We start from the raw sequence: 27203 nt of genomic DNA, 5'->3' as shown, positions 1-27203 counted from the left end.
TTCGAATAGTACGCTTCGCTTTCAAAACTGCGATATACCAAGTGTTACGTTGAATGCTTTTTTTGCAAATTTGAGATTTCATTCGATACTGACAATGCTATGAAAAATAAATTAAAATAAGGATACAGGAAAGTCACTTCAACGTCGACAGCCTGAGGAAGTGACTCAAGATATAGATTTTGTTGTATTAAATTTGTTAGGCAAATCTATTTAACTTAGCTCAGACGGCTTGACGTCAATAGCATATGAGGAATCTTACAGTGCGACTCACGAAACTTCTCGTTTTTAATTTCTTTGTTTATTTAGAAACCGCACTGCAGAGAATTTGTATTTTCAAGAGGGAGATGAGAGGGGTGAAGAAAATCGAATGGCCTTCCACCTTCGTGTTAAGCAATAAGTTATAATTTCCTATTTTTCCATTTGCTCGTAAAGTCTCGAGAAATGAACCATTAAAAATCAAAATTTCAAAAGCAGCTTTTGTATTCAAATCGATTTACGAAAGCAAAATGGATGAATTGTCACCATGTATACATTGTTCTGTTATTCTACTTGTTATTTAAGATTTTTATGTGTTTTACGTTGAAGCTGAAGATGTTTGACGAAGTTCCTAACCAGTTGGATCACCATCGGAAAATTGCCATAACCTCTTTTTTGAGACTAATCCCGACAAACCAGCCTTAACGAATATATATTAAAGAAAGTCGTCATTTCAGTAGAAAACGCCTTGCTAACATCGCTTTCGAAGTTCAAAATATCGAGAAGAATAATCGGTTGTTACATTAAACGTAATGTAAATGCCCTGATGCTGTCTGCATAGATGGTAACTTTGTGGTCTTTGTTGCAAATCGGAACTGTCTCTTTTTGCCCCTTTAATCGAGCATCACATGGAAATTTTGTAAAAAAAACCACGAAGTTTTATTTCGATGACGGCGCAAATCTTGGCGCAAATCCTAGTGACGTTTGTGCACGTGGACTTCATAAAACAGGTACTTTCCTGCACCATTAATTCAGTGAAATGGTCAGCCGGTTTAAAGATGAGTTCGAACTCCAAGGCACCCAGCCAGGCCGTGTGTGACTGCGTACCAAAAGTATGCAATCACGTGAGGTCGAGTATAATGATTTTCTGTATCTCATATACATTGCGGAAAGTTGTTTCCTGGAACTGCTGTTTTCAATGTTCTCCACTCCAGCATTCCCCTTCTCTTAGCTCAAACTTTTTTCTTGCGTGCTAATGTTCACAAACGACGAGTAGATCGAGCAGCGATGATAGATGACCTGATGCAACGTTTCAGACAAAATGTAAACGAAATTAGGACATCACGACATGTGGCTGTCTGAGAAGAAATCTGGACGTCATAGTATTTTCATCAACGTGAAAAAGTCAAACTGAATATATGAATATACACCCCAATTAACGTTCTAGTTACGCCTCTGTATATGTGATTGTCAGATTGTTTTTTTTCAATAATTTTTTTAATTGATGACTGTCATAGCAATTGGCATTTTTACAGTCAAATTCTTTTGATAGCTTGTTCAGTGATATTAAAAATTGATCGAAGATTTAGACTGATCAAATTCCTCTGTAAACATATTTCGATAAAAAGAATGCATGTTCGCTCAGATTTCAAAGTATTGACATCCAAAAGTTACAAATAAATTGGCTGGACCGATAATACCATGCATCCAGAGACTGTGCGTCTGGTTAGGAAGCTGTACTCCTTGCAAAAGGAGGGTGCAAGCTCGCGTGTGACGTGTAAGCTCGCAAAAAATATTTTCGTTTTTAAAGGTAGATTGAAGTCTCGTTCTATTTTCTGCCGTTTACGCTTTTTGTAGAGCGTCAATTCTATCGTACGTGCAATTTCGCAACGCTTTTGTTTACATTCAAAGTAAAACCGAAAAAGTAAAACAAATACAATTTTGGGTAACTAACGCCATTGGCCATGATCATCAAGGTAACGTTAGGTTTTATCAATTGCCGTCATTTGTACTTCGATAGAACGCTATAAATAGATATATTGGCATCAGAACTTTCCAATTTGTTAATTTGTCTTCCGTTGCGGAAGACGATTATAAGGGGCTTAACAACACTTACAATTTATCAACACGTCTCAGCCATTTTCTTTGAAGCTCAAGAGTGGTTAAACGTGCATGACGCACGAGCGGAAAAGGGCAAATGGTCGGTCTAAAAGAACTTTTTATAAGAATCGAAAGCTTTTTTGTTACATCCATCAGACAAAAGGTACTAATACGATTTTCTTCACAAAGCGCATACTTCAAGTTTTTACCATAACCAAGAAATACATTCTGTTCTATGCAGTGCGGTGTTTGAAATTAAATGAAGATATGATCTTCGCACTTTGCTGGACAATTTAAGCAATCGTCTCTGGTTCCTGAGACGATTGCTTAAATTGTCCAGCAAAGTGCGAAGATCATATCTTCATTTAATTTCAAACACCGCACTGCATAGAACACTTTCATATATACATTCCTTTCACGAGAAAACATGAGCCCAACAATATTGACCGGCTCACCACTGTGTGACTTCATAGCTCAGTGGTCAAGAGCACTGCACCGGCACCGCAGAGGTCATGGGTTTGAATCCCGTTGAGTCACCTGATTTTTTCAGGTTCCTGAGACGATTGCTTAGATTGTCCAGCAAAGTGCGAAGATCATATCTTGCTTTAAATACATTCTCTTCGTAACCGATGTTAGTCACGATAAAATATAATAAGAAAATTATATAGTCAACACAGAAAGCTTCAAATTTCACCAGTTACAACATTCAGGAAAAAAAGCCATTCTGTTTTTATAATTATGGTATTCAGACACAATTACGATAACAGATTTAAAATGGGAAATCGCGGTTACAAGACAAAAATTTTACCTATTTTATTTAGTTTTACTATACAAGGAACCATTATCTAGAGCATTCTGGCATCAAACTCTTGCATTCTGATCGTCCATTTAATCATAGACAACGCCAATAAACTCTCCGGTGTATGGCAGATCGAGGAAAAGTTTTGAATATTCAAAAAAACAGTGTGCAGACTAAAATAGATAACTAAAATCATATTGTCGCGGGGGTATAAATCCACAGTATTGATATTATGATCTTGCGGTCGTCATTTCTGGGGAATTTCATGCCTTAAATAGTTCATTTACTCCTGTGATGTTCGAACTTGTTTAACGAAGAAATCGGAGCTGCAAGAGCTCACGTACGGTGGATTGTCTGGTCGTGCACTGCACCATAAGATACTCCATACGATGCCACATTCAGTAAGAAAACACAAGTGGCTGGAGGTTGTCATGAACCATCAGGATTAACTATCTGAACTATTTAGTTAACATAGTCGCACACGAAATTCACAAAAACAAACCTTGAAACAATTCACGATTTTTATATTTTAATGCAACGACATAACTGCTACAATATCATGTCACGTACAAATTATTCAAGAAATACAAATTTTCATCAAATGTTTATCACCATGACGTCATAGAATTTAACTTGAAACTCGCTCGATATCTTTGACTTATCTGCCATACCTAACAAGAAAACACATAAAATAAAAACTTCCACACAGAACTACCATCAAGTGAGAAGACAGTAACTGCTATCCCTTAGAAAATTTCAAAATTCACGAGCAAGACGTCGCCATGACGTCAATCGTCAGCAAAATGACGCAATCAACAGAACGATTTTGATAATCGGAATTAATTTTTTTCATTACATGTTTACCAGTAAATTGTAAGAAACTTAAGAAATAACTGTGAAATCAATGAGAGAAATTGCGTTGATGCTCAACAAATCTCTCTTTGGTTTGTTTATACATTTTTCACATTTTTCACAAAATAAAAATTATACAGAAGAGCCACTCAAGTGTGCACCGCGTCCTCACGGCCGCCATTATTCCAGCAAGATACTCAGGTTTTTCACTTATTATTTCCAAACACTGCAACAATATGACGTCATTTCTTCGTAATGAAATCGAGAATATTCCAATATAAGAAATGACGTCGGTCGCCGGGTCATTTTAGCGGTTGGGAACAAGTGAAAACCGTAAACAGCCGATATGCGCGGCACCACATGCGTGAGGACAAAAACATCAAAGGATCCGACACAAGTGACCCTTCAGTATACTCAATGTTCTTTGCTTTTGGTTGTTGCTTGAAGTCGATTTAAACACTTGTCAGTTTGCATTGGTTATCACACCGCATTATTTTTCATGTGAACAACGCTGATTAAACAAAGTCCCATCAGACATATTGAACCGAGCATCTCGTGTGTTTCACGTGATGCCAGAGCAACCATATTTGCAGGAAACTTCAAAGTTCCGACCGTTCGACAGAGGAGATAATCAATATAGATTCTATTCAATTAATAAGACTGCTCTAAATGCACAATCTATCATTAAATTTACGACATACTTCTGAAACTCCCACTCGCGATTATCCAAGGGACACACTTGTCGTGTTTTCAGCCATCGTGATATGCAATGAAAATGAAAGGCATGCTGTAAAAAAATCATCACAAATACATAACGTTGATTTTTCAGGAAGTCTACGGTGTCAGCGGGTGCATGAGTATAATATATCAAGGGTAAAAAAGTCATCCCTCCATTGCGTTTGTACATGGCTATATTGAAATTTTTAAATTTCCTGCGATTTGATTGGCCGCCTTTCAAAATATCTTTAAATTTTTTGAAATGTCACGCATACGTACAACCATTCAAGGAATCCTTGTGTACACCCACCCAACAAATTACAGCATAAATACCTGATACTGCAAGAGATCGAAAGTCAATGATTTTTTTTTGTCAAAGAAAGTATTTTCTTGTTTTTCAAACATTGTTGGAGTTGAAAATACAGAAAACCACAAATCTTAAGAACACACGCTACACAGCACTTACAACTGTTTTCCATTCACGAAATCTTGTATATGACGCTACTTTTCGGTGGAGAGCAGAAAAATTCGGACAATTCAAACAGTATTGCTTCATGTAACGTGTATAAGGAAGATCTTGCTTGGTAGTCAAGTCGAGCAATAAAACAAGCCACCAGACACAAATTTGTAAAAGTGGTCCGTTGCTATATGCATCAATGCAAAATGCAACGAATGCTTTGGGAAATGGGTTTTTTAAATATTTTCTATTTTATTTTACAGAAAAAATTGGAAGAAAAATTGACCAAAACATAGTGTTACGACGTTGTAAATTTGGTTTGTTTTCAAAACATCGCACAGTTTAATGACTCCACCGAATGATATTCTGAGGTTACACTCCCGAGCCATGTACGTAGCAAAATACACAATTTCTCGACATTAAAAACGCAAAATTCCCGATATTATTAATCATTCAAGAAGATTTACGTAACTTGAACGGAAAGTTGATGTGGAAAGTCAAACGTTGATTATCAAAGTAAACATATGAGTTTATAAATCATAATGTAGGTAATAATATGACATACATTACAAACACCCCATGCAACTGTGCATTCTTCACTGGTTGCAGATTGCTGGTTGGCTTGACATTCAATACCTGATAAAATCAAGATTAAAAGAGTTATATTAATAACACAAAGAGTACGCCAAAAAACCGTATGGTCTCAAAATCAAATTCAAAAAATGAATTAGCATTTGCGAAACCGTAAAGAGAGCTAATATCAACGGTTGTGTTGTTACTATTAAAAAAAGAGAGAGCAGAGATTCAACAACAAATGTCCACTGTGAATGTATAGTTGACAAAATTCAGATATCAGGAAAAAGTGTTACAATAATGGTGATGGTAAATTTGCTCAAATAATGTTGATTGCATTTACCTAAAGATTATCCTCGGATGCAGAAGCGTGATTTTTTACATTGCGTATGCACATCCCATGAAGATCATGCCATGTTTGAGTTACTCATACCACTCAACATTACACCATGAGTAACTCATACCACTCAAGATCATATCATGATATACTTACTCATACCATGATTTACTTACACATAATACCACCCAAGATCATACCATGATTGACTTACTCATACCACCCAAGATCATACCATGATTGACTTACTCATACCACTCAAGATCACACCATGATTGACTTACTCATACCCCCAAGATCATACCATGATTGACTTACTCATACCACTCAAGATCACACCATAATTGACTTACTCATACCACCCAAGATCATACCATGATTGATTTACACATACCACCCAAGATCATATCATGACTGTGTTACTCATACCACTCAACATTACACCATGAGTAACTCATACCACTCAAGATCATACCATGATATACTTACTCACATCATGATTTACTTAGACATAATACCACTCAAGATCATACCTTCATTCTGAGTAGCTCATACCACTCAAGCCAATATATTAGAAATGTGTACATATAGTTCCAAAGATCTACTTACACAAATCCATTATATGATTACGACAAATAGCACAATTGTCAACAACAATATCTAAAATAACAGAATCAAAACAAATTGTTACGACCAGAATATTCAATCACACTAAAAGGGCCATGAAAAGTGGGGAAATGACGAATAGATGTGTTGTTTTTGCTTGTTCAAACGAAACAAATGCAGAGAAATAGATTTCTCTTTATTGAGTCCCAATCATGGTACCAATAAGCTAATGTCACACTTTGCCTTGCTCAAATTCTGGTTACTTTAGCACATTTTCACTCGTACTGTTATATTAAGGCAAAAAACTTGCAAATGGAAAAAGCAAATGGAAAAATTTTGAAGAAATTACAAACTAATTTTGTGTTCTCTACTCAAAAATTGTCTAATTTCTAAAAGTTTTCTTTTCAGGATACACATGTATCCATATTGCACCTCTGAGTTTTGTTAAAAGACAAGTTTCAGTGCTCTCGAGTTGAAATGCAGAAAATGAAAAATGCATCATATTGCAACATTTGGGTGCATCTAAACACCAGAGTTGGAAAAAACAGACATATTCTGCAGTCTGGCTCTGTATAATCAAAACTATGCAGTCGAAAATATCACTAAATTATTGTCTCCTCTCTTTAATCACACATATTTTCAATACTATTATAAGACATATATCAAAAATACTCACCCCATGCCCATAGAGCAACAGCATTCCACTATAAAATGGAACACATATTATTGTTAAAAAAAACTAACAAATTATTTGTATTTAAGAGAAAATTAAATTTGAACATTACAAAGTTAAGCAGCAATAAGTCATTTTGTTGTTTTGAATGTAAGACACATCTTTTTCTTTGTGTTTACGAACTCATACTTGTAGTTATTTGAGAACGAAAATATTATTTTCACATATTCAACATATTTGTAAATCCACAAATCATAATTTTATAGGTAACAGAATGGTTTCAAGTACAATTTGGCAAAAACATACTTGAGTTTTTCAAACACTATCAAAATTGGGCAAGCCCAAATTTCAAAGAACAAATGCAATTTGAAGTCTTTGAAAAACTTGTGAATCCATTTTTGAAAATTGCAGCAAATGCTGAATTGCATCTTCAATTGCCAAAGATCATGAGCCATTTTTAGTGCTTTTTGTTATGACAACTTAACTTTACCACTTGTGAAATATTATATTTGATTGGCCTTTATGTTTACATCTAAAACACACACTTAAAAACATCTAAAAAACACTTATTTTTGCTTAAAATTATCCTTGCCCTGCTAAAAATTTCCAATCATCTCACCCTTTGAAAATACCATCTCCCAACACTTTTGAACCTCACATTGTCCCTAAAACTTGACATGTTGCTCACATTGTGTAACCACACTAGCAATGATGATCTTGGTCAAAATCAGCAAATACTCCATAGGTTTTATGGCAAAAGTATTGTAAAAAATGGCATTTCTTGCATCATGCTATTCTAATGAGCCTAAAAAGGAGGATTCTACAAAGGAAGATCTTTGAAGCAAATTTAAATTGGATTTGAAAACACTCTTACAATGTATAAAATAAGTAAAAGCCTGCCAGATGATCTGGAAACCGCCCAATTGAATACCAAAGATTTTAAATGCTAGGGCAGCAAATTTCCTTGTAAACATGACAAGCAGAGCTAGCCTCAATGTTAGGCAAACTTAACAAGCTCGCCACATCTTAGTAAAACACACTTTCGTAATATTAATACAAAATTTCACAATATTGTTCAAATAATTGGCATATTGCCAATATCCTAACTTTGCATATAAAACTGAAGCGATGGATAATGATTAGTGCGCTGAACTAGAATGACGCAAGTTATTTTTCACGTAAACATGAAGTGAAATATAAAACCAAAAGCGGCATATAAAAGTTAATTCAAATGAATGTCGTTATAGTTTGAGTCTTTGAGATCAAAATTCACATAAAATACGTAACAAATTCAATTGCTTCGCGTGAAGTACTCGAAAGAATTTGATCAAAAACTAACTAAAAAAAGTAACGGACGTTTTCAATACCTTTTTAACCTCAAACCGCTTTTTGTTCGAGGAACAAGCAGAAGATGTGCAAGGCTTTGGGCTATCAAACTCCATGTTTTCAGGAACGGCTGCCATCAGTCAGTTTCACTTCACTTTTAATGCATTACTTCATGTTAATCAAATATTGGAACACTGACACTTGACACAGTCATGGAATGAAAAGCATAGTTGATTCACGATATAAATGAAACATCAAAGGAAATCATGAACAGCAAGTCGTCTCAGATCAGTTTTTGTAGAAGGGTATATATTTGTCTTGCAACTCAAAGAAGACATTATACCTCCAATGTGCTTGATGGCAAAGGCTGGGGTGTTTTGTCTGGTAAGACCACACGAATTGGTTGCGCCTCAGGATTTTGGGGTGATTCTCCTTCAGCAGGTTTGACTATCATATTCCACTGTATTCATTTCATATGCCATTATATGAGGAAAATAAAAGTATCTTCCATCAGTATATAATTCAGTGACTTTTAAACCACAAAATATTTCAGCAATCATAGCTGTTGTTGTGACTGGTCACATTCCAGATCCCATGAAATCAAAATGTTTCCTCTTCAACCATGATATACAATTATCATTGCAATTGTTGCCACAAGGCATCTTACACATTTATGTTTTCACTGATCATGTTACTTGTTTTTATTAAGTTTGCGGGGTTGCAAAAGGAAAAGTGTTAGTATGACTGGAAGGGGTCCCTAGCCTGCCTGCATTTATAGGACAATATTTTTCTTTATCAAACCAATGTTGTTTGAGGCTCTATATTCAAGCTAGATTACATTATACAGATTTGATTTAACTATTCCTAAATGTTTTGCACCTTAATATAACCATAACTTTCACCAGAGAAGCTTTCAACAAGAGTGTTGATTGATATAATGTTGAAGTATTTGATACAGTGGTGGACAATTTACAAAATATTGGGGGAGAGGTAATGTGCATGCATTGTGTTTCTACTTTTAAAAATAAAAGTTTAGAAAAAAGTGTCATCTTTGGGTGGAGGGCAACTGTCCTTTTTCCCCCCTTGTCTGCCAATGTTTTAAAAGTTGGAATATCATGTAGCCTGAGCTGTAGGCCTCAAAGTCAATATTCAAAAGTTTATGGCAAATTGATATTTTTCAACATGAGCAAAGTGAACAAAGTGTGGAATTTTTCATTATACGAAAGAACATCAGTCGCTATCATATTAATTTCAATTGGTCATATTGTTGTAGTTCAAATATTGTTGCTTTTAAGCAAATCAGTGCGAAGGACTATATACCTGTACAATAGGAACATTTTCTGACAAAATTAAAATGATGTAGATTAGGTAGGAGCTATATTACTGAGTTTTAAAACTGACAGGCCAAAGCACTGCGGATTGTGAGTGTGATGGCATATTTTATTTTTGTTGTGGCATAATTTTATTGTTGTCACATAGTTTTTAGGTTGCATGTTTTTGCCAGCAATTTGTTGTTGTCATTTGTGATGTGAAATATGCATCAAAGCATCTATTGTGAGTTTTTTAAATTATAGCTGTCCACTTTCAAAAGCTCAACCAAATGTTCCCTTTCCCAACCACTGTTGGATGGCCGCCTGGCTAAATGTTTGTTTATAGATAGTAATTTGCTTTCTGCTACTTCGTTAAATCTAACCCTGTGCGATGAGCCTTGGTTGAGTTGCACAGTCATATTTTTGCTCAATATTTCTGAGGCAATGAAAGTACTTTGGGATGCATGAAAATTGCCAACTCGTTGTTATTTCCATTTCAGCTCCACAACTTGTTCATGGTGGTAACGTTGATTTCTTGGTATTCGATTATCTTTCTGAAATAACCATGTCATTATTAGCAATGGCTCGACGAAAGTCTCCTGTATGTATAAGAGCTTCTTATTAAGTTCATTAATTTTCGTGTATAAAGTATGATTCTTAGGTGATCTACAAACGCAGAAAATGTGTGCAACTAATATTTCTCATATATAAATCTGTTTGTCCGTCAAAGCATCGCAAAGTCTCTTGAAAAAAACTGTTGTTCGGTTCCAAATTTATCTCGGAGCTAGAGGTCTCATATAATTGCATTATCCGAAAATTTACGTTTTATAAAGTATGGCTAAAGACGTTGTTGATCAACTACAGAAAAAATGGATTTCTTGTCGGACATCCTTTTCATTGATTGGTTAAAAATCTTCATCTAAAATCACCTAGAATGTAACGACAAAAGGAAAGGATATAAAAATCATATGATATCAGTTGTTGAGGATTAGCTGATCCGTGTGAAAGATCGCGTAATGCCAACTTTATGTTGAAATAATGCTTCTTTTCTCGTCTTTTCTTCAAATCAACTACTGCGATGTCAAATGCCAATGTTCATAGATTTTGTCCTGGCAGTCAGATGACAGAAAGCGGGAGAAGCATAAATCTTCAGGCTGGCTGTGCTATTGTCTTGAACTGAGAGAATGACGTCACATTTCTTCCATGATTGATTATAAAGCATCTTCAGCTGAGATATTCATTAACTGCATACTTACACCCAACAATTGTTTTGAGTGTATTGTCTTAGTTCGTAACATTGCATTAAACTGAAAGGAAAACAGCCATTGAGCTCGTCTCCTGAAATTCTTACTATACCTTTCATAAAACACTTCACGATGCATGATTTGTTTTAGAATCATGGCTACTGTCCTGACTTCGTACATGTCGTCATGCAGCCATTGTTAAAAGATATAAAGAGAAAAGGTGAAGTACTGATGCTTAAGTGCGACAAATGCACGAGACACTTAAAGTATTTATCAACCAGACTACACATTCAAGATTTACTCTATGCGTAATTACTTACAGGTATTCGTGTAATCAGTAATGCTGGTGGCGTTAATCCTCACGCATGCGCAAAGGGAATCCAGGATTTAGCAAAGGCGAGTGGCGTTGAAGATTTGAAGATCGGTGTGATCACTGGGGATGATCTTACTGGAAAGGTAAAGAAATAAATACGTAGTTGACGTTACCTCTCGAATCGTTCGTTATTATAAACACGATTAAATCAGTTTACTTAAGTAATCGATCGATTTTGAACAAAACGAATGAATTGAATATTCACCAAAGATCGTTTCATTTTCTTTTGGAATATAGATGAATGACAGCGCGAGAAAAGACATTAAAGAGATGGAATCTGGTATCTCATTGCCAGATAAAATACACAGCATGAACGCGTATATTGGGTAAGACTTTACCTACTTCGCATTGATTGATCATCGTTCATTCATAGATCTTCCGCAGTTGCTGGAACTATGATATTTCATGCTATCTCTCTCTGAATACTCTCTTTCAATGATTTGCGGTTGTTAAAAAGAAATCAGGAAAACTAATCACGCCTCTATTAAGGCTGATTTCCATTCAGTGCAAATTGTCGCGCGATCGACTTTTTGCGATCACTTTCTTTTGAATTGTGTGCAGCAATGTGAAACTGTTTCGGTCGAGAGCTTACAATTGAACAGAAAGTGGTCGGGAAAAGTCGATCGCGCGACAATTTGCACTAAATGGAAATCAGCCTTTAGTTATGCACCGACATCGGTATCGGAGTATGGGTATTTTTCATGCTCATAATACCGATGTTTGGAAATTTAGAAATACAATTGAAATGAATCGTAGTTTGACAATACTAAATATATTACCTTAAAAATTTTTGTTAAATTCTTTTGTTCCACATGATATTAATTTCCATTGACAATTGTGTTGTGAAATATGGCTGCAGTGTAAATAACCGGCTTGGATTTTTTCTATCAAATGAACAGTCACTGGTGAGCACAAAGTGGCATACTTTATGATGTTTAAATTTCGTAAAAATAGCATAAATATCCGTATCGGCACAATATTGGCTTTTCAACATAGGTTAATCGGTACATCGGTACTATCCTATATCGGGGCATCACTAGCTTTTTTATGCATGTTCATTTGTGATTGAAGATAAGTCCTTACGACCTTTATCATTTATCCGTGTTTTGGAACTCTTCAGAGCGTTTCCCATCGCACGTGCCCTTGATGCTGGTGTCGACATCGTCATTACTGGTAGGTGCGTTGACAGTGCGTTGGCATTGGGACCTCTCATACATACCGTAAGTATTATGCAGTCAGCATACGCTGAAAATACGGACGGTGTATTATTAAGATCGTCAGTTATGTTTTAAATGAGTTTTCTCACATATTGCTACCCCTGAAATTTCGCACACGTGAAGCTTATAGGAACGGCATTGTACGCAGTGTATACTCTTTCTCCTTAAGAACTGACCCTTTGAACGCATTTACAACGAAATTTTATTGTTAAAAAAATCAGCCAAAAGTGAACTGGATACTGAAATGACCCTTCGAACGCATATGCAACGAAATTTTTTGTTATTAAAAAAATCAGCAAAAACTGAGATGGACTATTTTTAACATATATTTTTGCATACTTATATACGTACGGAACTATTGCAGTTGTGTTTTTTATACCTATGTTACTGACTGTACCTGATGCATTCGGTCTCTTGTTTGTCTTTGGGATTTTATCAAGGAGAATGCAGCCTAAAGAAAATGTACAACTTTGTCTTTTAAATGCTTCGGTTGTTTATTATTTATAGTTCAAATGGAAGGAAGATCACTTTGATCATCTAGCGCATGGAAGGTTGGTATTTTGCTCTTTGATGTGCTCCAATGCAATAATTAATTTACGAGAAATATGAATGGCTACGTTACAGTAAACAGTTGAAAAGGCTTAGGATAGTGTTTTGTACTGTATAGTGCTATGTTTTATTTTTGTACAGTCCAGCTACATTTACACGTACCTATGCTCTTCAATACTAAATTATTCATCAAGCACTGCATTAATTGAAGTAGCAGTATCTTTTGATTTAAGTCATTTTTGCATTATCATTATGTCAGTGTTTCTGTAGAAGAACATGTTACTGATGTAACTTATGAAATAGAGCATTTTACTTATGATACTAAAGAAACATTACATGTTGCCGATGTCACTAAAAATCCGTAAATCATACAGAACACGTTGCTGTTGTTACTAAACAGTCGTAACATGTTGCTCGTGTTGATTTCAATATTCTGGTGTTTTTTGATCTCAGTCTTGCCGGCCATTTAATTGAATGCGGAGCGCAGTCGACTGGTGGCATATTGACTGATTGGCAAAGCTCTAGAAATTGGTAATTTTTACGTCTATATGTTTAGCTTTGTATTTTGTTTCTTTGGCTGTGGCCTGAGTCAATTTAATTTGCCGTGTTGTTCAATATCTTGAACCATTTTCGTTTTTTTGTGAATCTCAAGGGACAACATAGGTTTTCCAATAGTGGAGTGTGCCTGCGATGGAAAATTTGTCGTCACCAAGCCCCCCAATACCGGTGGTTTGGTTAACACAAGTACAGTCGCAGAACAGGTGCGTAGTGATTTATTGATTTGTTGATTGATTGATTAATTGATTAAGTGATTGATTTATTATGTGATTGATTGACTGATTGATTGATTGACTGAATGATTAATTGACTGATTCACTCATTCATTCATTCATTCATTCATTCATTCATTCATTCATTCATTCATTCATTCATTCATTCATTCATTCATTCATTCATTCATTCATTCATTCATTCATTCATTCATTTTCATTCATTCATTCATTCATTCATTCATTCATGTTTTGTTTTTTAGCTTGTTTACGAAATAGGAGATCCTCGAAATTACATTCTCCCTGACGTCGTTTGTGATTTCTCTCATGTGAAGGTCGAGCCAATCCTGGGAAGTACTGGTATGAACATCATGACAAGTGCATACTTACTATCACTCGTTGACTACATAATCCGTCTGGCGTCATAACTTGCGATGTCAGCATATTGTAGCTATTCAGTTGTGCGAGTGACGGTATAAAAGTATTACATGAAGACAATAAAGGTTTCCATTATTGGAAAGCTACCACGTACGAAATTTTCATCAAGAAGTTTGATAAATCATCAGTGAAATATGAACATATTTCTAGATTGAAATTTAGCTATTGGTCGAATCTTAAAATACTTTTGTAGTATATGAGTAATATCTCTATTTTTGCTTGATTTTAGAAAAGGAAAACGAAGCGGTTCTTGTCACTGGTGCTAAAGGAAAACCCCCGTCTGACACTTACAAGGTGTCCATATAAGTTTCTTATTTACAATACTTTCGTGTTACTATCACTTGCTTATCCGGCTACATTTTGTGTTTAGGTTAGTGCGACCTACTCTGATGGCTATAGAGCGACTGCCGTTTGTCCAGTCGGAGGACCAAACGTCGTCGCCAAAGCCAAACGAGTGGCCGAGAGCATTTTGAAAAGGTAATTCTTTTGTTTTCCGTACAAATTCAAAAAATTGCGTATGAATTTGTTCGGGTTTTTTCCTATATTCAAGATTAAATCAAATGTTTAGATACAGAGTACGTAGGTGGTAATTTTTCATCTCGATTCAAAGTCATCATCAGACCATATTTGAGATGTCTCAACGAGATATCAATTTTCGAAATTTGTTTCACTTTGTACCGTCTAAAGTTGGCTGCCTTGTCCTGGACATACTTTTAGAGTATTTTTGATTTCTGGTCTCAACGTCGCTTCGTGAGTTGAGATCATAATCCACGATGCAATAGTTCAATTTCTATCCCAATGTTGACTTGAATGATGAAACCAAGTACATTGTCGTTAAATTGAGTTCCTTACTCGGTTGAAACGAAAGCAATCTGTTTTAATGACACTGTAAGGGTAACTTTGCGCGAGAAATGATCGGAGTAGAGAGCACTCGACATTTAGTGTAACCAAATACAATATTTCCCGCCTGTATCCACCATTTGTACTTCCTCAGTGAAACTTGCTTTATTTATACGGCTCACTGTAGTGAGTGCATGGTTGGCATGGTCTTGATCTTATTATGATGCGTATTATTGAATTCAGGCTTTTGTCAGCATTTAATTTGGGTACGTAGCTAGCTACTGATTACCACCAACACAACTCACATAGTTGAATGTAGCATTTCCTACACGACGTGTATTTTACATAGGACAAGAAGACTTTTCAAACTTAGAGGTCTTGAAGATTATACTGGAACGCACATTCAGGTTAGTGGACTACCTGTTCTTATTCATGTATTTCGTTTTAGCTAGTTGCCTCCCAATGACTTCATAAACTGCACGTCGCTATCAATGCAGAAATGTTGATTTTTTCTGTTGGCGATCTCTTGCTCAAGTGCTGAAGTCGACAGAGGAGTACATTACATTTTTCTTTAACATTTGCGCATCGATACTTGAGCACGATTTTACTCTGGCTGTTCCATGGGATAGTCCACCCAAATGCGATGATGACCGTTCTACGGTTTCTCTCAAACGCTTGTTCTTCAACACGTTTTGAAATTTCGGTAATATCCTTGTCATATCTTCAGTGATGTTTTATCGCCATTTAAATGTACGTTCATTTGTGTCACGCTCTTGAATTATATTTCACATTAATAGTAACTTTCACTACGTGAGTTAATTGCTTGTTTCGGCACCATGACTTTTGTATTTCCATAATTGGTCACTATTTCTGTTGCCATCAAAACTTCAAATCCTAGTTTTCAATTTTACTTAGGTTCTCGGCTCGGAAGATACATATGGTGCGCACGCGCGAAGCTCTGCGGAGGTATGGGAAATTATGGCTTCGACTAGTTTACTTAGGCTGATGATTCCAACACTGCATGCTTAGCTTTATAACACCGGGAAACAGCCGTCTTTCTTGCTTCCATTAATCTGATATGCATATTTTTTTTACTGTCCTCACAACGCAATTCCAAAAACTACAGATTTTTAGAGAAACAAGTGAAAAATATACATGGCAGAAATGGCTACGTCACTACGTTGTTTCCTGTATGCCCGATGGTTGTCGGTTTACATTTTTAGCTAATACTAAGTCTTCTGCATTCCTCACTCTGTTCTTTTACTTAAACCCAACCGCAGGAAACAAGAGAAGGTGTCCTGTGGCTTGCTGTTCATCATCACCAGAAGAACGCCTTGGAGATATTTTCGATGGAGGTCGCTTCCGCTGGTACAGGAATGGGTGCGTCTCTGTTTTTAAAGTGTTAATACATGTTAAACATGATTTGCAAAATATTTTTCCTTCTGAGATGGTATGCGTAGATGAATATACTTACTATTTCAAACGTGTGATTTCTAAAAATATAAAAAAAAGCGTTTCGTCATGTTTTTGCATCGATCACAAACTCCAAGTGAAACTGAATTTGAACATTATTGCATGTAGCTGGAAAAGGCATTGAGAAATTCCCCCTTATATGCGTTGTAAAATGTAGAGAATATAAGCTAAGAGCAGTTTGAAGTAATGCACGCTGAATTCCTATCTTACGTTATATTACGTTATATTACGTTATATTACGTTATATTATATTGTTATTTTATGTTATAATGGAATACAGACGAGTCTCTCTTCTTTTCCATCATCTATATAGCGCCTGGCCTGACTGGTTTACTTGGAGGACGTCCTAAGCCGTAAGCGATTTATTTGTTTACGTGTACATTGTTGAAGTAGCGAACTTTTAATGTTTCGTATAAAGTTGAGTAATGTTTAAATTTCAAACAAAAATTGTAGGACACCTGTTTTAAAACTGTTTTCTTTCCTGCATCCAAAAGATGATGTGGAGTTGCAGTTGCACATCAATGGAACTCTCATGCAAACGCTACCGAAACCTACATTGTTTCCTGAACGAGAAACAGAAGAAGAGGCTGCCGAAGTTTTCACGGACGGTATGATAGATTGATATTTTGATTTTATCAACTGAGTCAATAGTCAATATCTTTTCGAATATAAACATTTTTTGATTTGGTTTTCATTGACGGAAAAGCAAATAGCTAATTTGTTTGTTAACTAACGATTGACCCAATAAATCACACACTTTCGATTCAATTTTTCTACTGTATTTGATAGCCCGGCATGTTGAATTCTGCATCATAGTTTGGTTTGTATTGATCTAATGTTTATAGAGCTTCCCAATGGAGAATGTACATTCCCTCTGAGTTCTTTAGCGCATACACGTAGTGGTGACAAAGGGAACAATGTAAATATTGGTAAGTTGTTCTTTAACGCTAGAGTAATAAGTAAAAGTTTACTTGTCATTTTAAAACAAAGCCTTCAGCTATTTCAAAGAGCCAATGGTGAGAAAATTCTGCCGTTATAATATATTTTATTGCAAAGAACTTTTGATGTGAGAGTAGTCTCTAAAAAATTTCTCTCGTCTTTTTTATTTCATTGTTACTTTCAATGTGCAGTGATACCTGCCAAAGCACTTCACAAAACGTGCCAAAAAATTGAAGTATTTATTTAAACTTTAATGATTATATAGCCTCTCTTTCTTGGAATGGTACTTTATTGTGTATATAGTATATATGTAGGCAATTTTGATTATGATGTTTCCGTTGTAGGGTGCTCAGTACATAGAAGTATATTTGTTTAAAAAAAGTAAAACAACTACACTTTTATCACGACGAATAGACTTTCAGGCTTGTCGGAATGAAAGTGTAGTTGCGTTACTTTTTCCTTTAAACAAACATAAAAATATGTGTGTATATATGGCGATATTCAGAGAATAGCAACTTCTTAAAAGATTTCAATGATCTCTTTAAATGAAAATGGCCAGTCACCGTCATGAATCCTGATTGGACGATAGCAAAGTCATATTTTCTTAAGTCTTCGAGATGGATATTTTCCCCTTCATTTTCAATCTCCGTACAGTTTATTGCGCCAGTATTAGTCGAGTTAAATGTAAAGAGCTTAGGTGCTCGATAACATGAAATTGTCTATGCATTCTTCCATGTATTAGGTGTGATCGCCCGTCATCCATCGTATTTTCCTTACATCCGGGCTGCGCTGACTCCTGACGCTGTTCAAGAATATTTCAAGCACTTGTTCGAAGCGCATGACTTAAACACGTGCCAAGTTCAGCGGTAATGTCACATGAAGATGTGGAAATTATGTGGTTTGAATTGTTTGCATTGAATGTAGCCATATATTACCATCATGACATTCATTTTTCTTTTAGTTTTGAGCTTCCAGGCATCAATGCCTTCAATTTCGTGCTGAAGAATGCTCTTGGTGGAGGAGGCATGGCATCTTTGAGAAGTGACCCACAGGTAATTTACATGTGTAAATTGATGTGATTTTCATGTGTGGCACTCACAGCCTATGAATTTAACGGGACAGTTGCCAAACATCATGCAATTGTTATTTTGTTTTTGATAGTCAGTCTAGACCAACCTTGGTAGAATGTTCAAGTGGATGTTACTTGTGTGGCATCTCACAGTTGGTGACAGTCCTAAGTGTCTTATGTCTACTATATGTTAAATATACTAAAAATAGATAGAATAATCAACACAGATATCATTTCACAGATTGTTTCTTCTTTTTCATTTTCAACTTCATGTTTAGGGAAAAGCATTGGGTCAGATGTTACTGGATTTCAAGGTTACTAATGTCAATGATATAACTCTGTGAACATGAAATGAACATGCAGTGATGTACAGAACATTGAATAGATTTAACAATGCAGCAATGTTAAAATATGAAAAGTGTTGTTTAATCTTCTTAATGTTGTTTCATCTGTGTTTACCAGGCCATAGCAAGCCTGCAAGGGTAGTGTTAGTCAAGTTATGTAAATATCAAAACATTACCATTGTTTATTTCTCTAAATATCTCTGATTTTTTAACACAGACATAGTTGCATAGGGTAAGCAAAGCTAATCAATGGTTGTGATTGTAAACATAATCATAGCAAAGCTTCTTAAACATTTTACTTCAATTCAAATATTTTGTCACTTGTCAGTTTTTCTTGTGGGAGTATTTGTTCATAGTAAAAGAACATCCAAAAATCTGAACAAAACAAACAGCATTGACTGACTGATAACAACTAAGCCAATAACATGAACAATTGCAATTTAAATAGTTGGAAAATCCTGAGTTCATTCAACTCCTATTTCAATTTTGTTTTAATGCTTTTCCCATAAGGGCAAATTTCCTTATTCAAGCATTTGGCACATAACGGTTTGATAGGTAAACAGATTTGCTGACCAAAGCCAACCAATAGAACATTCACCTCGCTCCACAATTCTCTGGGCAGCCAACTTTCTAAAGCAATTCTTGTTTTCTCCGGAATAGTTGTGGTTTTCTTCACCCATCCTAATCTATTTGATATTCTATGTACATGAGTGTCCACTCCTATGCCAGATAACTTATTCCAGGCCACATTCATAGTAATATACGCCATCTTCGGCCCCACTCCAGGTAGCTTAATAAGTTCTTCAACGGTAGGTGGGATATCGTCAGCATATTCGGCGTGACATATCTCCGTTGCTCTTTTTATGTAACCAGCCTTTTTTTTCCAAAACCCAACTGGTTTAATCAGTTCGCCAATTTTTTCTTCTGTCATTTTAAGAACATTGTCAATGGTAAGGTTGTTCTTTTTTAACCTTCGCATCGCTTCGTATGTCACTTGGTCTTTCGTTTGACTTGACAACATTAGCGAAATTAAGATTTGATATCTTTGAACCTCTGGTGGAGCTTTGTCGTCAGCTGTGCGTTCACAGCCTTGATGGTCCACAGCGGCGTCCCGTTTTCGTCTCATTTCCCTTATATTAACTAGCTGTTCTCTCCAATTATTTGGCGCCCAGTTGTCATTGTTTACCATCTTCACTTCGGTATTTTTTGATTCTCTTTTCGGACGCTTTGTTGCAGGTGGTTTGATATTGTCCACATCAGATTGTACACTTTCTCCATCACCCGTTGACGAATTCGATTGCTTTGGCTCATTATTCAACTCAATGCTCTTTTCCACTTTCTCATATTCTACCGTAACAAAGCTCTTTCGGAGTTCTGATCGCAAAACGCGTCCAGTTGAGAGCGGTATGGAGTTTTCCTTTGCAAAATATAGAGACTTCGATGCCATGTTTTATTAGTTAAAGTGATTTTAATTAACTCAATGGTCAATATTATAATCGCGCCATCGCGCGCGTAAACTAAATTTCTCGTACCAGTCCCTTGAACTTCTTTGCGGTTTTGGTTGATAGTTAATATCACAGCCAAGTTAGCCACTCGTTGACACAATGCAGACAAATTTATTGAAATTTACCGTTCCTCTTGAATTTCAGTTTGAAAATCTTGTCGATTAAGGATAAAAGATGAGTCTTTTTCGGCGGCTGACTCATTCTAGTTCACCTTCATCGTCTTCAACGAACGTTTCCTCGTCGGCTCCGTCCGTTCAGACCATCGCCACTAACAATGAAAGGAGGCAAAATGTTTCACAAGAAAATGACATTTTTAGGGCTTGCAAACAGCATTGTAAATCCATTAAAGATATCCTGCTAACGAGAGACACCAGTAAGTGCACACCAGAGGAATGCAGATGCGTTATGGACAATTTCGCGGTCGTAATCAACATTATCTCGGAGGAAAACAGCGGACAAGATGGTCAACTTGGTGAGTGTTTAGAGTACGCGATTGAGTGTGGTATATTCGACGAAATTTTCTCGTGGAGTTTAAGTCAACGAACCTCCATGAAAGAACTTATAAAAGAGCAATTGAAATTGTACAAGTCATTATTGAAAAGATGCAGACAACCCATTTTGATCTTCGAAGAAATCGTCGTGCCCATGAAACGACTACTCCGTTCCTGTATAGGAAAACAGACCAGCGATATTGAATTATTCTTTGTCGAGATTCTTCATCAACTTTGTATTTGTGTGAATCAAGACGCAACACTTCTTGATTCATACTTCATTATGAGCTGTACATCCAACACAGATACTAGTTCTTCGGTATTTTCCTCGCTTGTACCGTACGTTCACCGAGAAGGGCAAGTGGGTTCGAAGTCTCGTGATGCTGTTTTATTGTGCACGTCACTTTCGACGTTCCAGGAGAAATTTGCGTACTTTATATGCGAAGAAACCACGTTTTGTCCGGTAAGATTGAGACCGTTAATGTTCTTATCATATTAGCAAGATTATGTCTTTGTTGTCGTGTCCAAAATTCACGTTTGAACACCTGTTGCAACACATACTTTGAATACTTCATACCCGCTATACGTTGATAATTATTTCCTCATATGTACGTTTAATTATTGTGTTCTAAGTGTGTTATAAACATGTCATTAACTGATCAATGAATGAAGGTTAGAACAAATTGTGCAAACAAATCAATAACCGAAGGTTTCCGTGAGAATATTTTTATTTGTATTAATTTTTTATGAGAATATTATTGTGTCTGGCATTATTAGCAAATTTCCTCTTGAAGTTTTGGTTTTTTTGCTACTGTTGATTTTGAGAATTGGTTTCAAAGCCAATTTAGCCTCAAAGATAAAATGGGCTGGTTCTTGCAATCATGCCATTGGGTCTTAGCTATGATATCTTAATACATTTGCTGTGTAACATATTTATTTTTATCTAAATGATGTTGTTTCATAGGTACTAGCAACAGGATTGAGTGCTCTGTATTCAAGGCTCCCCAATACATTAGACGTTCCTGGCGAGGATTGGTATTGCCTAGAGAAAGGACTTTGGACCACATTACCAGAACTTAAATCATTTATAACCTCCTTAGAATTTTGCAATGATGTCATTCAGGTAATTTTATGTTGTACAATGACAAGTTTTTGTATTATTTGCATAAGATGTTGTTATATGCTATTATTATATGGCAGCTTCACTTCTGGTAATGTAATGTGCTTTGATTGTCTTAGAAACCATTTTTGTACTTCATTACTTTTCTGTAAAGGACTGCAGTTGATTAGTAAAAAACAAATGTCTTAAAGCAAATGACAAAATCACACATGTCTTATGCCATGTATATACTTTTTATTAACATCAATTGCTCAGTCTTTAGCAAGAAATGTGGGTCATTTCTGTTTCAATGAAAACACAGCATTATGGGCTCAATCCTTACAAAAAAACTTATCCAATAATTCTCAGTAAAGACTTTGCTCTTTGTGAAAATGATCTAATTAAATCTTCTTCTGGTTATATTTTCTTTGCTATTCCTGTTGCTGCAAATAATGTAAACGTACATGCTATGGGTAAATTGTATAATGTCATACGATTTTTTTCTAAATTGCATATCATTCATAAATGTGACATTTTATGTAGACAGCCCATCCTCAAATACAGTCAAAGCTGTTGGACCTGATTTATCAAGGATTCCTGGTTTCTGTAATGGCACCAGCTTTGAATCAGGTACTGTATTATTCTTGTCTAAATGTCTACTTCATTTTTCTCTTAGCTTGTCTATTTTCGTTTAGAATTCTTCTGATGCACTGACAGCGGCTACAGCATACTTTGATTTGTTCTTGGGAAGCATTACTGAACCAAAACTCATGAAGGTTTTCTTAAAATTCATTCTTCAAGAGAAGTCGGATGAAGTGCCAATATTGCATTCTCTTTTACAACACATCGAGACAAGAGATGAGGTATTTGCATGACTTTTTTTCTTCACCATCATTTTTGTCAATGGTGGTGCTAGGTTAGAAGTGATAGGTAAAAGAGGTGGCCCTGGAAATTCTGGGGACAACAAAGTGTTTAAAGAGTGCAATCTATTTTAGATATTAATTTTTGACTTGCAGTTCATCAGATAACCTTTTAGTTCATTACTGGACAATAGTGAGAAGAAATCATATTGGGAGAAACTTGAGGCAAACAATAAAATTGGTAGGGGGTTCCTGCTGTCTTCTCCCCTAACACTGAAACTGTACATCATTGTGCTCTTTCTACTCTTCTCTTTTGTTTGTTCACACATACCTGGTGTTTTTTTCTCAGAAATGTTTTATAATAAATTTAGACAGAGTAAAGATGACTGGGATTCATACATCTTTAGGCATACTTTGCTAACAACATTGCACAACAGGAGATCTGACCCAACATTTATTGATACAAGTTTCTTTTTTGTTCCTTTTTTTTAAATGCTCCATTCATTTTCTCTCCTCAATTTTCAGTTATGTTTGGTTACGCTGGCTTTGTTTCAAACTCTGATCAACCTCAACTCGGAAGATGTAATGATTGAACTGGTTCTAAGGTACGTGCGTACGCAAGTGATAAAGCCCTGATATATTCTGTTTATATACTGAGTAGTTTTATAAACTGCGATTATTTTTTTCACTTACGTGGTTTTCCTTTCGGTCGTGTGTAGTTACCTTTTACCTTGTAATCACGTGATGGGAAGTCAACGAAAAATGATTCAGGAAATTGATTTGTACGGAAAGGTCGCTGTTCGGTTTTTGACTTTGATTCCATCGTGTTGTTATCCGAACCTGGTCGCAAATGAAGAGTACGTTGCATCTGAAAATCTGGAGGAAGATGAATGGGAAAACAGAGATTCGGAAAATGACTTGTTCGATGATCTGTCATTGAATTTTTAGCCTATCTTGTTGATGCGAGGAAAAATTTATCTGATCGACGTGCGGCTTGCTCGTGTTGGTCTGCGCTCTGGGATGGCCTTGAGCCATCTTATGAACCTATCGGTGCGTCCGATAGATTGTCGAACGGTAGCGTCGTTCATACAAGCACATCTTCGCCAGAAGTATCGTCGATCACCAAGGAAGCTGAACAGAAGCGTTCAGTTGGTGCGGAGAATGATGTAATGGAAACCGTGCTTGGTCCTTTCATTTCAAAGTTATTTAAAAAACTGGAAAAGATGCCGGAAAATTCGATCGCCACAAACGAAGTGTTGACAAGAATAATTTCGAGCTTGGCCGAATATTCCCAACCTTTGCTGAGGTCATTTTTATTGAATCATAGTTTGGTCTTACAACCGCACGTCAAATCAATATTTCAGGTAATAAATGACTGCCAGCTTTACATCATATCCCTCAAGAGCAAAAAAAATGACTCGAGGAAGGATATAACTGTCTGACTTTTTATCAGTTTCACTGTGTACTGTGGAAAATATACTTTCTTCCAACTGGAATTGAACTTTGTTGCCTCCCAACCAGGGATGTATTTAGGAAGGGCGAGACCCCTCGCCATGACTATAGGGGGCGCAGGAGGGGTGCAGGGGCTCCCTAGGAACTACTGATATACCCAAACAACTGAGGAAAAGCAATTGTGAAAGTGCGTAATGGAACACGCTTCCAAATATTTTTCTATCATTCTTTAAAATTTACAAAACTTCACAAAAAAATTTTAATATTGTACGGCAACAATTAGCCCCTGATGCGTATCTAATTTCAAACAAGGGCACCACCTTACAATGCCACCGTGGATTCATGCCTGATCCCAACAATCCAATAGTCAGTGGGGCATCAAAAGAATTTTTTGATTGGGATAAATAATATGTTCTTTGATATGAAGAAAGACGACGCGCATTATATAAATTTATGTATATTCTTCTTCACTTGAAGATATCTATGTTAATGAAATAGGTAGTTTTTGAGGCAAAGTTGAATTTAGTTGATTGCTTTTCGTAGATTCTTAATACAGTCAAAGCTAAATTGGAAACGAACCTCAATCAGTTTGACGACCTTGAGCAACCATTTATGCTTGCTAAGCGTAATTTAATTCAACGTGAGGAAACGCGACGGCGATCTTTGTCTCGAAGGACTTCACAACCTTCAAGTGCTGAATCATCCAAAATTGTCTCTCGACAATCGTCGACTGACAGCCCGTCACGTGTTCAGACGCCCAGCGTTCCCTCGCCATACAGGAATACCTTCGTCGAGAAAAGGAATGATATGGATGGCGATGACACTTCTGAAACACTCTCAATGGAAGAGGATCTGGAGAACGCCATAGAAAAGGCATCTAGCTGGATTTTACTCAATCTGGGACCCAAAGGCATATCAAGGGAGAGGACGCGCGCTAAACATATCAATATGATCAAGAACACCGTGTATTGCGCTGTATTGATGGAGGAATGGCTAAAAGAATTGGCAGCCATCTCGTTGGAGCACTCTGTTCAACCTTATGACCATATTAATATGAAGGACACTGATAACTCATTGTAAATGCAGCAATGATAAAATCATCTTGATACAGTTGGTTAGCGGGAATCTGTGCAGGCAGACCGATGAATCATGTTTGTCATTGGCAGTTGTATCGAGGCAACTTTTTATGCTTAGTACAGCACAACTGTACAGCTTAATAAATGTCTTAAAGAATCAACTTGCCGGAAAGTAATGCGGCACCATGGAGCTAGAAGCACAATTGTCTTTGTAAATATATATATATGAATTAACGACAGCATCACTGAAAACTGATCACCATTTTCGGTCAACCATTTTTGACACCTTTTTTCATTCCACTTATATGTTTCCATTTTTACGTATGTAGCAATCTTTACTGTACACTGAAGTGTTTGTGGAGATGAAACATGCAATTGTTTACCAGCGAATTTTCAAACCAACTGTCCAACGTTTGGTGTGTTTTTTCAAAACAAATTACGAATTGCCTACATAAATTATCAAATTGACCCAGTTCCATCCAGTAATTACCCCAGTAAGTCAGTTTTCTACATCACACAACAGCGATGAGCAAGTATTTTGTTTTACTGCTCTTTCAATGAAACCCTGAAAATCGATTCAATTATTCCAATACATAATCTTTATGAGTATGATCTTGCTGTAAATTTCGTTCAGCACTGAAGTGAGACTTACTTTACAATCGTCGTTACCATAGTTGCAATTCAGCTAACGTGGAGTGTAAATCCTTGAGATTCACTCTTTAAAAATTTTAAATTAGCAGTTTTGTCGACAGGAAAATGCTTTGATTTTTTTTCTTCGTTTTAAACGTGAAATAATACTACTTATGCAGCCGATACCGTTTTGTCGAGCCTTACGGAAGAAAAAATCTCTGAAATTTTACGTTACACAATTCACCAATAACAGTGTTGGTTCATTCTCCAATTTTAAACCATGTATATTAATTGTGGCTGTCGGGTTTATTGATATATGCATGATTTGGTTCGTTTGAAATCCATTGTTTTTTACGGATTATAACGTGCATACGAAGCGCTCCCAATTATCGATATTCCTACGTCCAAATATAAAATAAAAAACCCAAGAGGCTGTAATTTTAATTTTATTTCGTCGCCATCTTTGTTATCGTATGGTATCTATTTCGATGTTTATAAATTCAAAATAACTCACTTGAAACATACGGCGTTGGTGGTGTAAAGGCTAGCATTGCTGCCTTCCAAGCAGTAGATCCGGGTTCGATTCCCGGCCAACGCAGTCTTTTTCAATTCGCTTACAATCAACCAATTATTTTTATTTAACTGACATGCCAAGAGTATCACAATAAACTTAATAAATTTGTTACACGATGTAATGTCGTAGCAGTGTGATAAGTCAAATATGTATAATGGGGTATGTAAATGAGGAATCATAGGGGAATCCCTGGAACGTAATCGTCTTAACTTACCCTGACGTAAGTCGAACTCTATCCTCTGTTTTTGTCAGTAATAGATGAATAAATAATCAGCAAAAAGGAAAGCCAATTCATTTGAAAATTAGCATCACATTTCTTTTCACTAACAATCTTGCAACGCACTCTTTCTTACAAATAGAAAATGGAGGGAGAGAAAATATTAAAGTCTCCTTTCATACAGGCTTAAATCGCATATGAAAAACCTTTGTACAAGGCATTGAACATCAACATCCATTGATATCCTTTGTCACAATTGCGTTGTGTCACAGTCTTATTTATTGAAACCGATGTCGATGATCTAAGCGAGCTCAAGA

At 36.1% G+C, this 27203-nt stretch overlaps 4 protein-coding genes, 1 long non-coding RNA gene and 1 other non-coding gene across 6 annotated transcripts; 3 read left to right on the top strand and 3 right to left on the bottom strand.

Annotated features, from left to right (window-relative positions):
* Window positions 1–3387: 3387 nt before the first annotated feature.
* On the bottom strand, window positions 3388–8572 carry LOC124445670 (RING-box protein 1-like). The gene is made up of 6 exons (XM_046996420.1): window positions 8458–8572; window positions 7094–7121; window positions 6421–6471; window positions 5467–5537; window positions 4429–4514; window positions 3388–3546 (listed from the first exon to the last, which is right to left on the bottom strand). Exons 1-6 carry the CDS (start codon window positions 8551–8553, stop codon window positions 3534–3536), a joined length of 345 nt encoding a protein of 114 aa, XP_046852376.1. The 5' UTR covers window positions 8554–8572; the 3' UTR covers window positions 3388–3533.
* LOC124445667 lies at window positions 8536–19292 on the top strand. Its single transcript, XM_046996418.1, has 21 exons — window positions 8536–8857; window positions 10227–10327; window positions 11121–11190; window positions 11293–11426; window positions 11581–11669; window positions 12464–12563; window positions 13068–13111; window positions 13563–13640; window positions 13762–13870; window positions 14143–14239; window positions 14547–14611; window positions 14688–14794; window positions 15507–15564; window positions 16073–16123; window positions 16438–16537; window positions 16944–16983; window positions 17084–17238; window positions 17476–17559; window positions 18312–18435; window positions 18531–18621; window positions 18917–19292. The coding sequence occupies exons 1-21, from the start codon at window positions 8683–8685 to the stop codon at window positions 18980–18982; spliced, it is 1938 nt and encodes a 645-aa protein (XP_046852374.1). The 5' UTR covers window positions 8536–8682; the 3' UTR covers window positions 18983–19292.
* LOC124445671 lies at window positions 11242–26874 on the bottom strand. Its single transcript, XR_006948220.1, has 3 exons — window positions 26621–26874; window positions 22538–22544; window positions 11242–11252 (listed from the first exon to the last, which is right to left on the bottom strand). It is a non-coding gene; the product is annotated as an uncharacterized LOC124445671 (long non-coding RNA).
* On the bottom strand, window positions 17841–20570 carry LOC124445668 (endonuclease III-like protein 1). Its single transcript, XM_046996419.1, has one exon. It carries the CDS (start codon window positions 20427–20429, stop codon window positions 19458–19460), a length of 972 nt encoding a protein of 323 aa, XP_046852375.1. The 5' UTR covers window positions 20430–20570; the 3' UTR covers window positions 17841–19457.
* Window positions 20662–25863, top strand: LOC124445666 (FHIP family protein v1g243165-like). The gene is given in 8 exon segments (XM_046996417.1): window positions 20662–21441; window positions 21943–22101; window positions 22621–22707; window positions 22773–22940; window positions 23463–23542; window positions 23657–23862; window positions 23865–24301; window positions 24933–25863. Coding segments are annotated over 8 exon segments (2454 nt in total). The 3' UTR covers window positions 25470–25863.
* Trnag-ucc lies at window positions 26622–26693 on the top strand. The gene has a single exon. It is a non-coding gene; the product is annotated as a tRNA-Gly (tRNA).
* Window positions 26875–27203: the final 329 nt, after the last annotated feature.

This window comes from Xenia sp. Carnegie-2017, unplaced genomic scaffold (assembly GCF_021976095.1).
Source record: "Xenia sp. Carnegie-2017 unplaced genomic scaffold, XeniaSp_v1 HiC_scaffold_22, whole genome shotgun sequence".
NCBI classification, from domain to species: Eukaryota; Metazoa; Cnidaria; class Anthozoa; order Malacalcyonacea; family Xeniidae; genus Xenia; species Xenia sp. Carnegie-2017.
The sequence above is the reverse complement of the archived record's forward strand: the minus strand, read 5'-3'. Positions and strand labels throughout refer to the sequence as shown.

What these genes read in the sequence shown, in the direction of transcription:
- LOC124445668 (XM_046996419.1), bottom strand. Translation starts at nt 20,429, where the DNA reads ATGGCATCGAAGTCTCTATATTTTGCAAAGGAAAACTCCATACCGCTC.
- LOC124445667 (XM_046996418.1), top strand. Translation starts at nt 8,683, where the DNA reads ATGAACAGCAAGTCGTCTCAGATCAGTTTTTGTAGAAGGGTATATATT. An exon ending in TGGGACCTCTCATACATACC is followed by an intron (nt 12,564 to 13,067) that starts GTAAGTATTATG and finishes TATTATTTATAG; the next exon opens with TTCAAATGGAAGGAAGATCA. An exon ending in GCCGAGAGCATTTTGAAAAG is followed by an intron (nt 14,795 to 15,506) that starts GTAATTCTTTTG and finishes TATTTTACATAG; the next exon opens with GACAAGAAGACTTTTCAAAC.
- LOC124445670 (XM_046996420.1), bottom strand. Translation starts at nt 8,553, where the DNA reads ATGGCAGCCGTTCCTGAAAACATGGAGTTTGATAGCCCAAAGCCTTGC. An exon ending in TAATCATATAATGGATTTGT is followed by an intron (nt 5,538 to 6,420) that starts GTAAGTAGATCT and finishes TGATTTTATCAG; the next exon opens with GTATTGAATGTCAAGCCAAC. An exon ending in TTGCATGGGGTGTTTGTAAT is followed by an intron (nt 4,515 to 5,466) that starts GTATGTCATATT and finishes ATTTTTTTACAG; the next exon opens with CATGCCTTTCATTTTCATTG.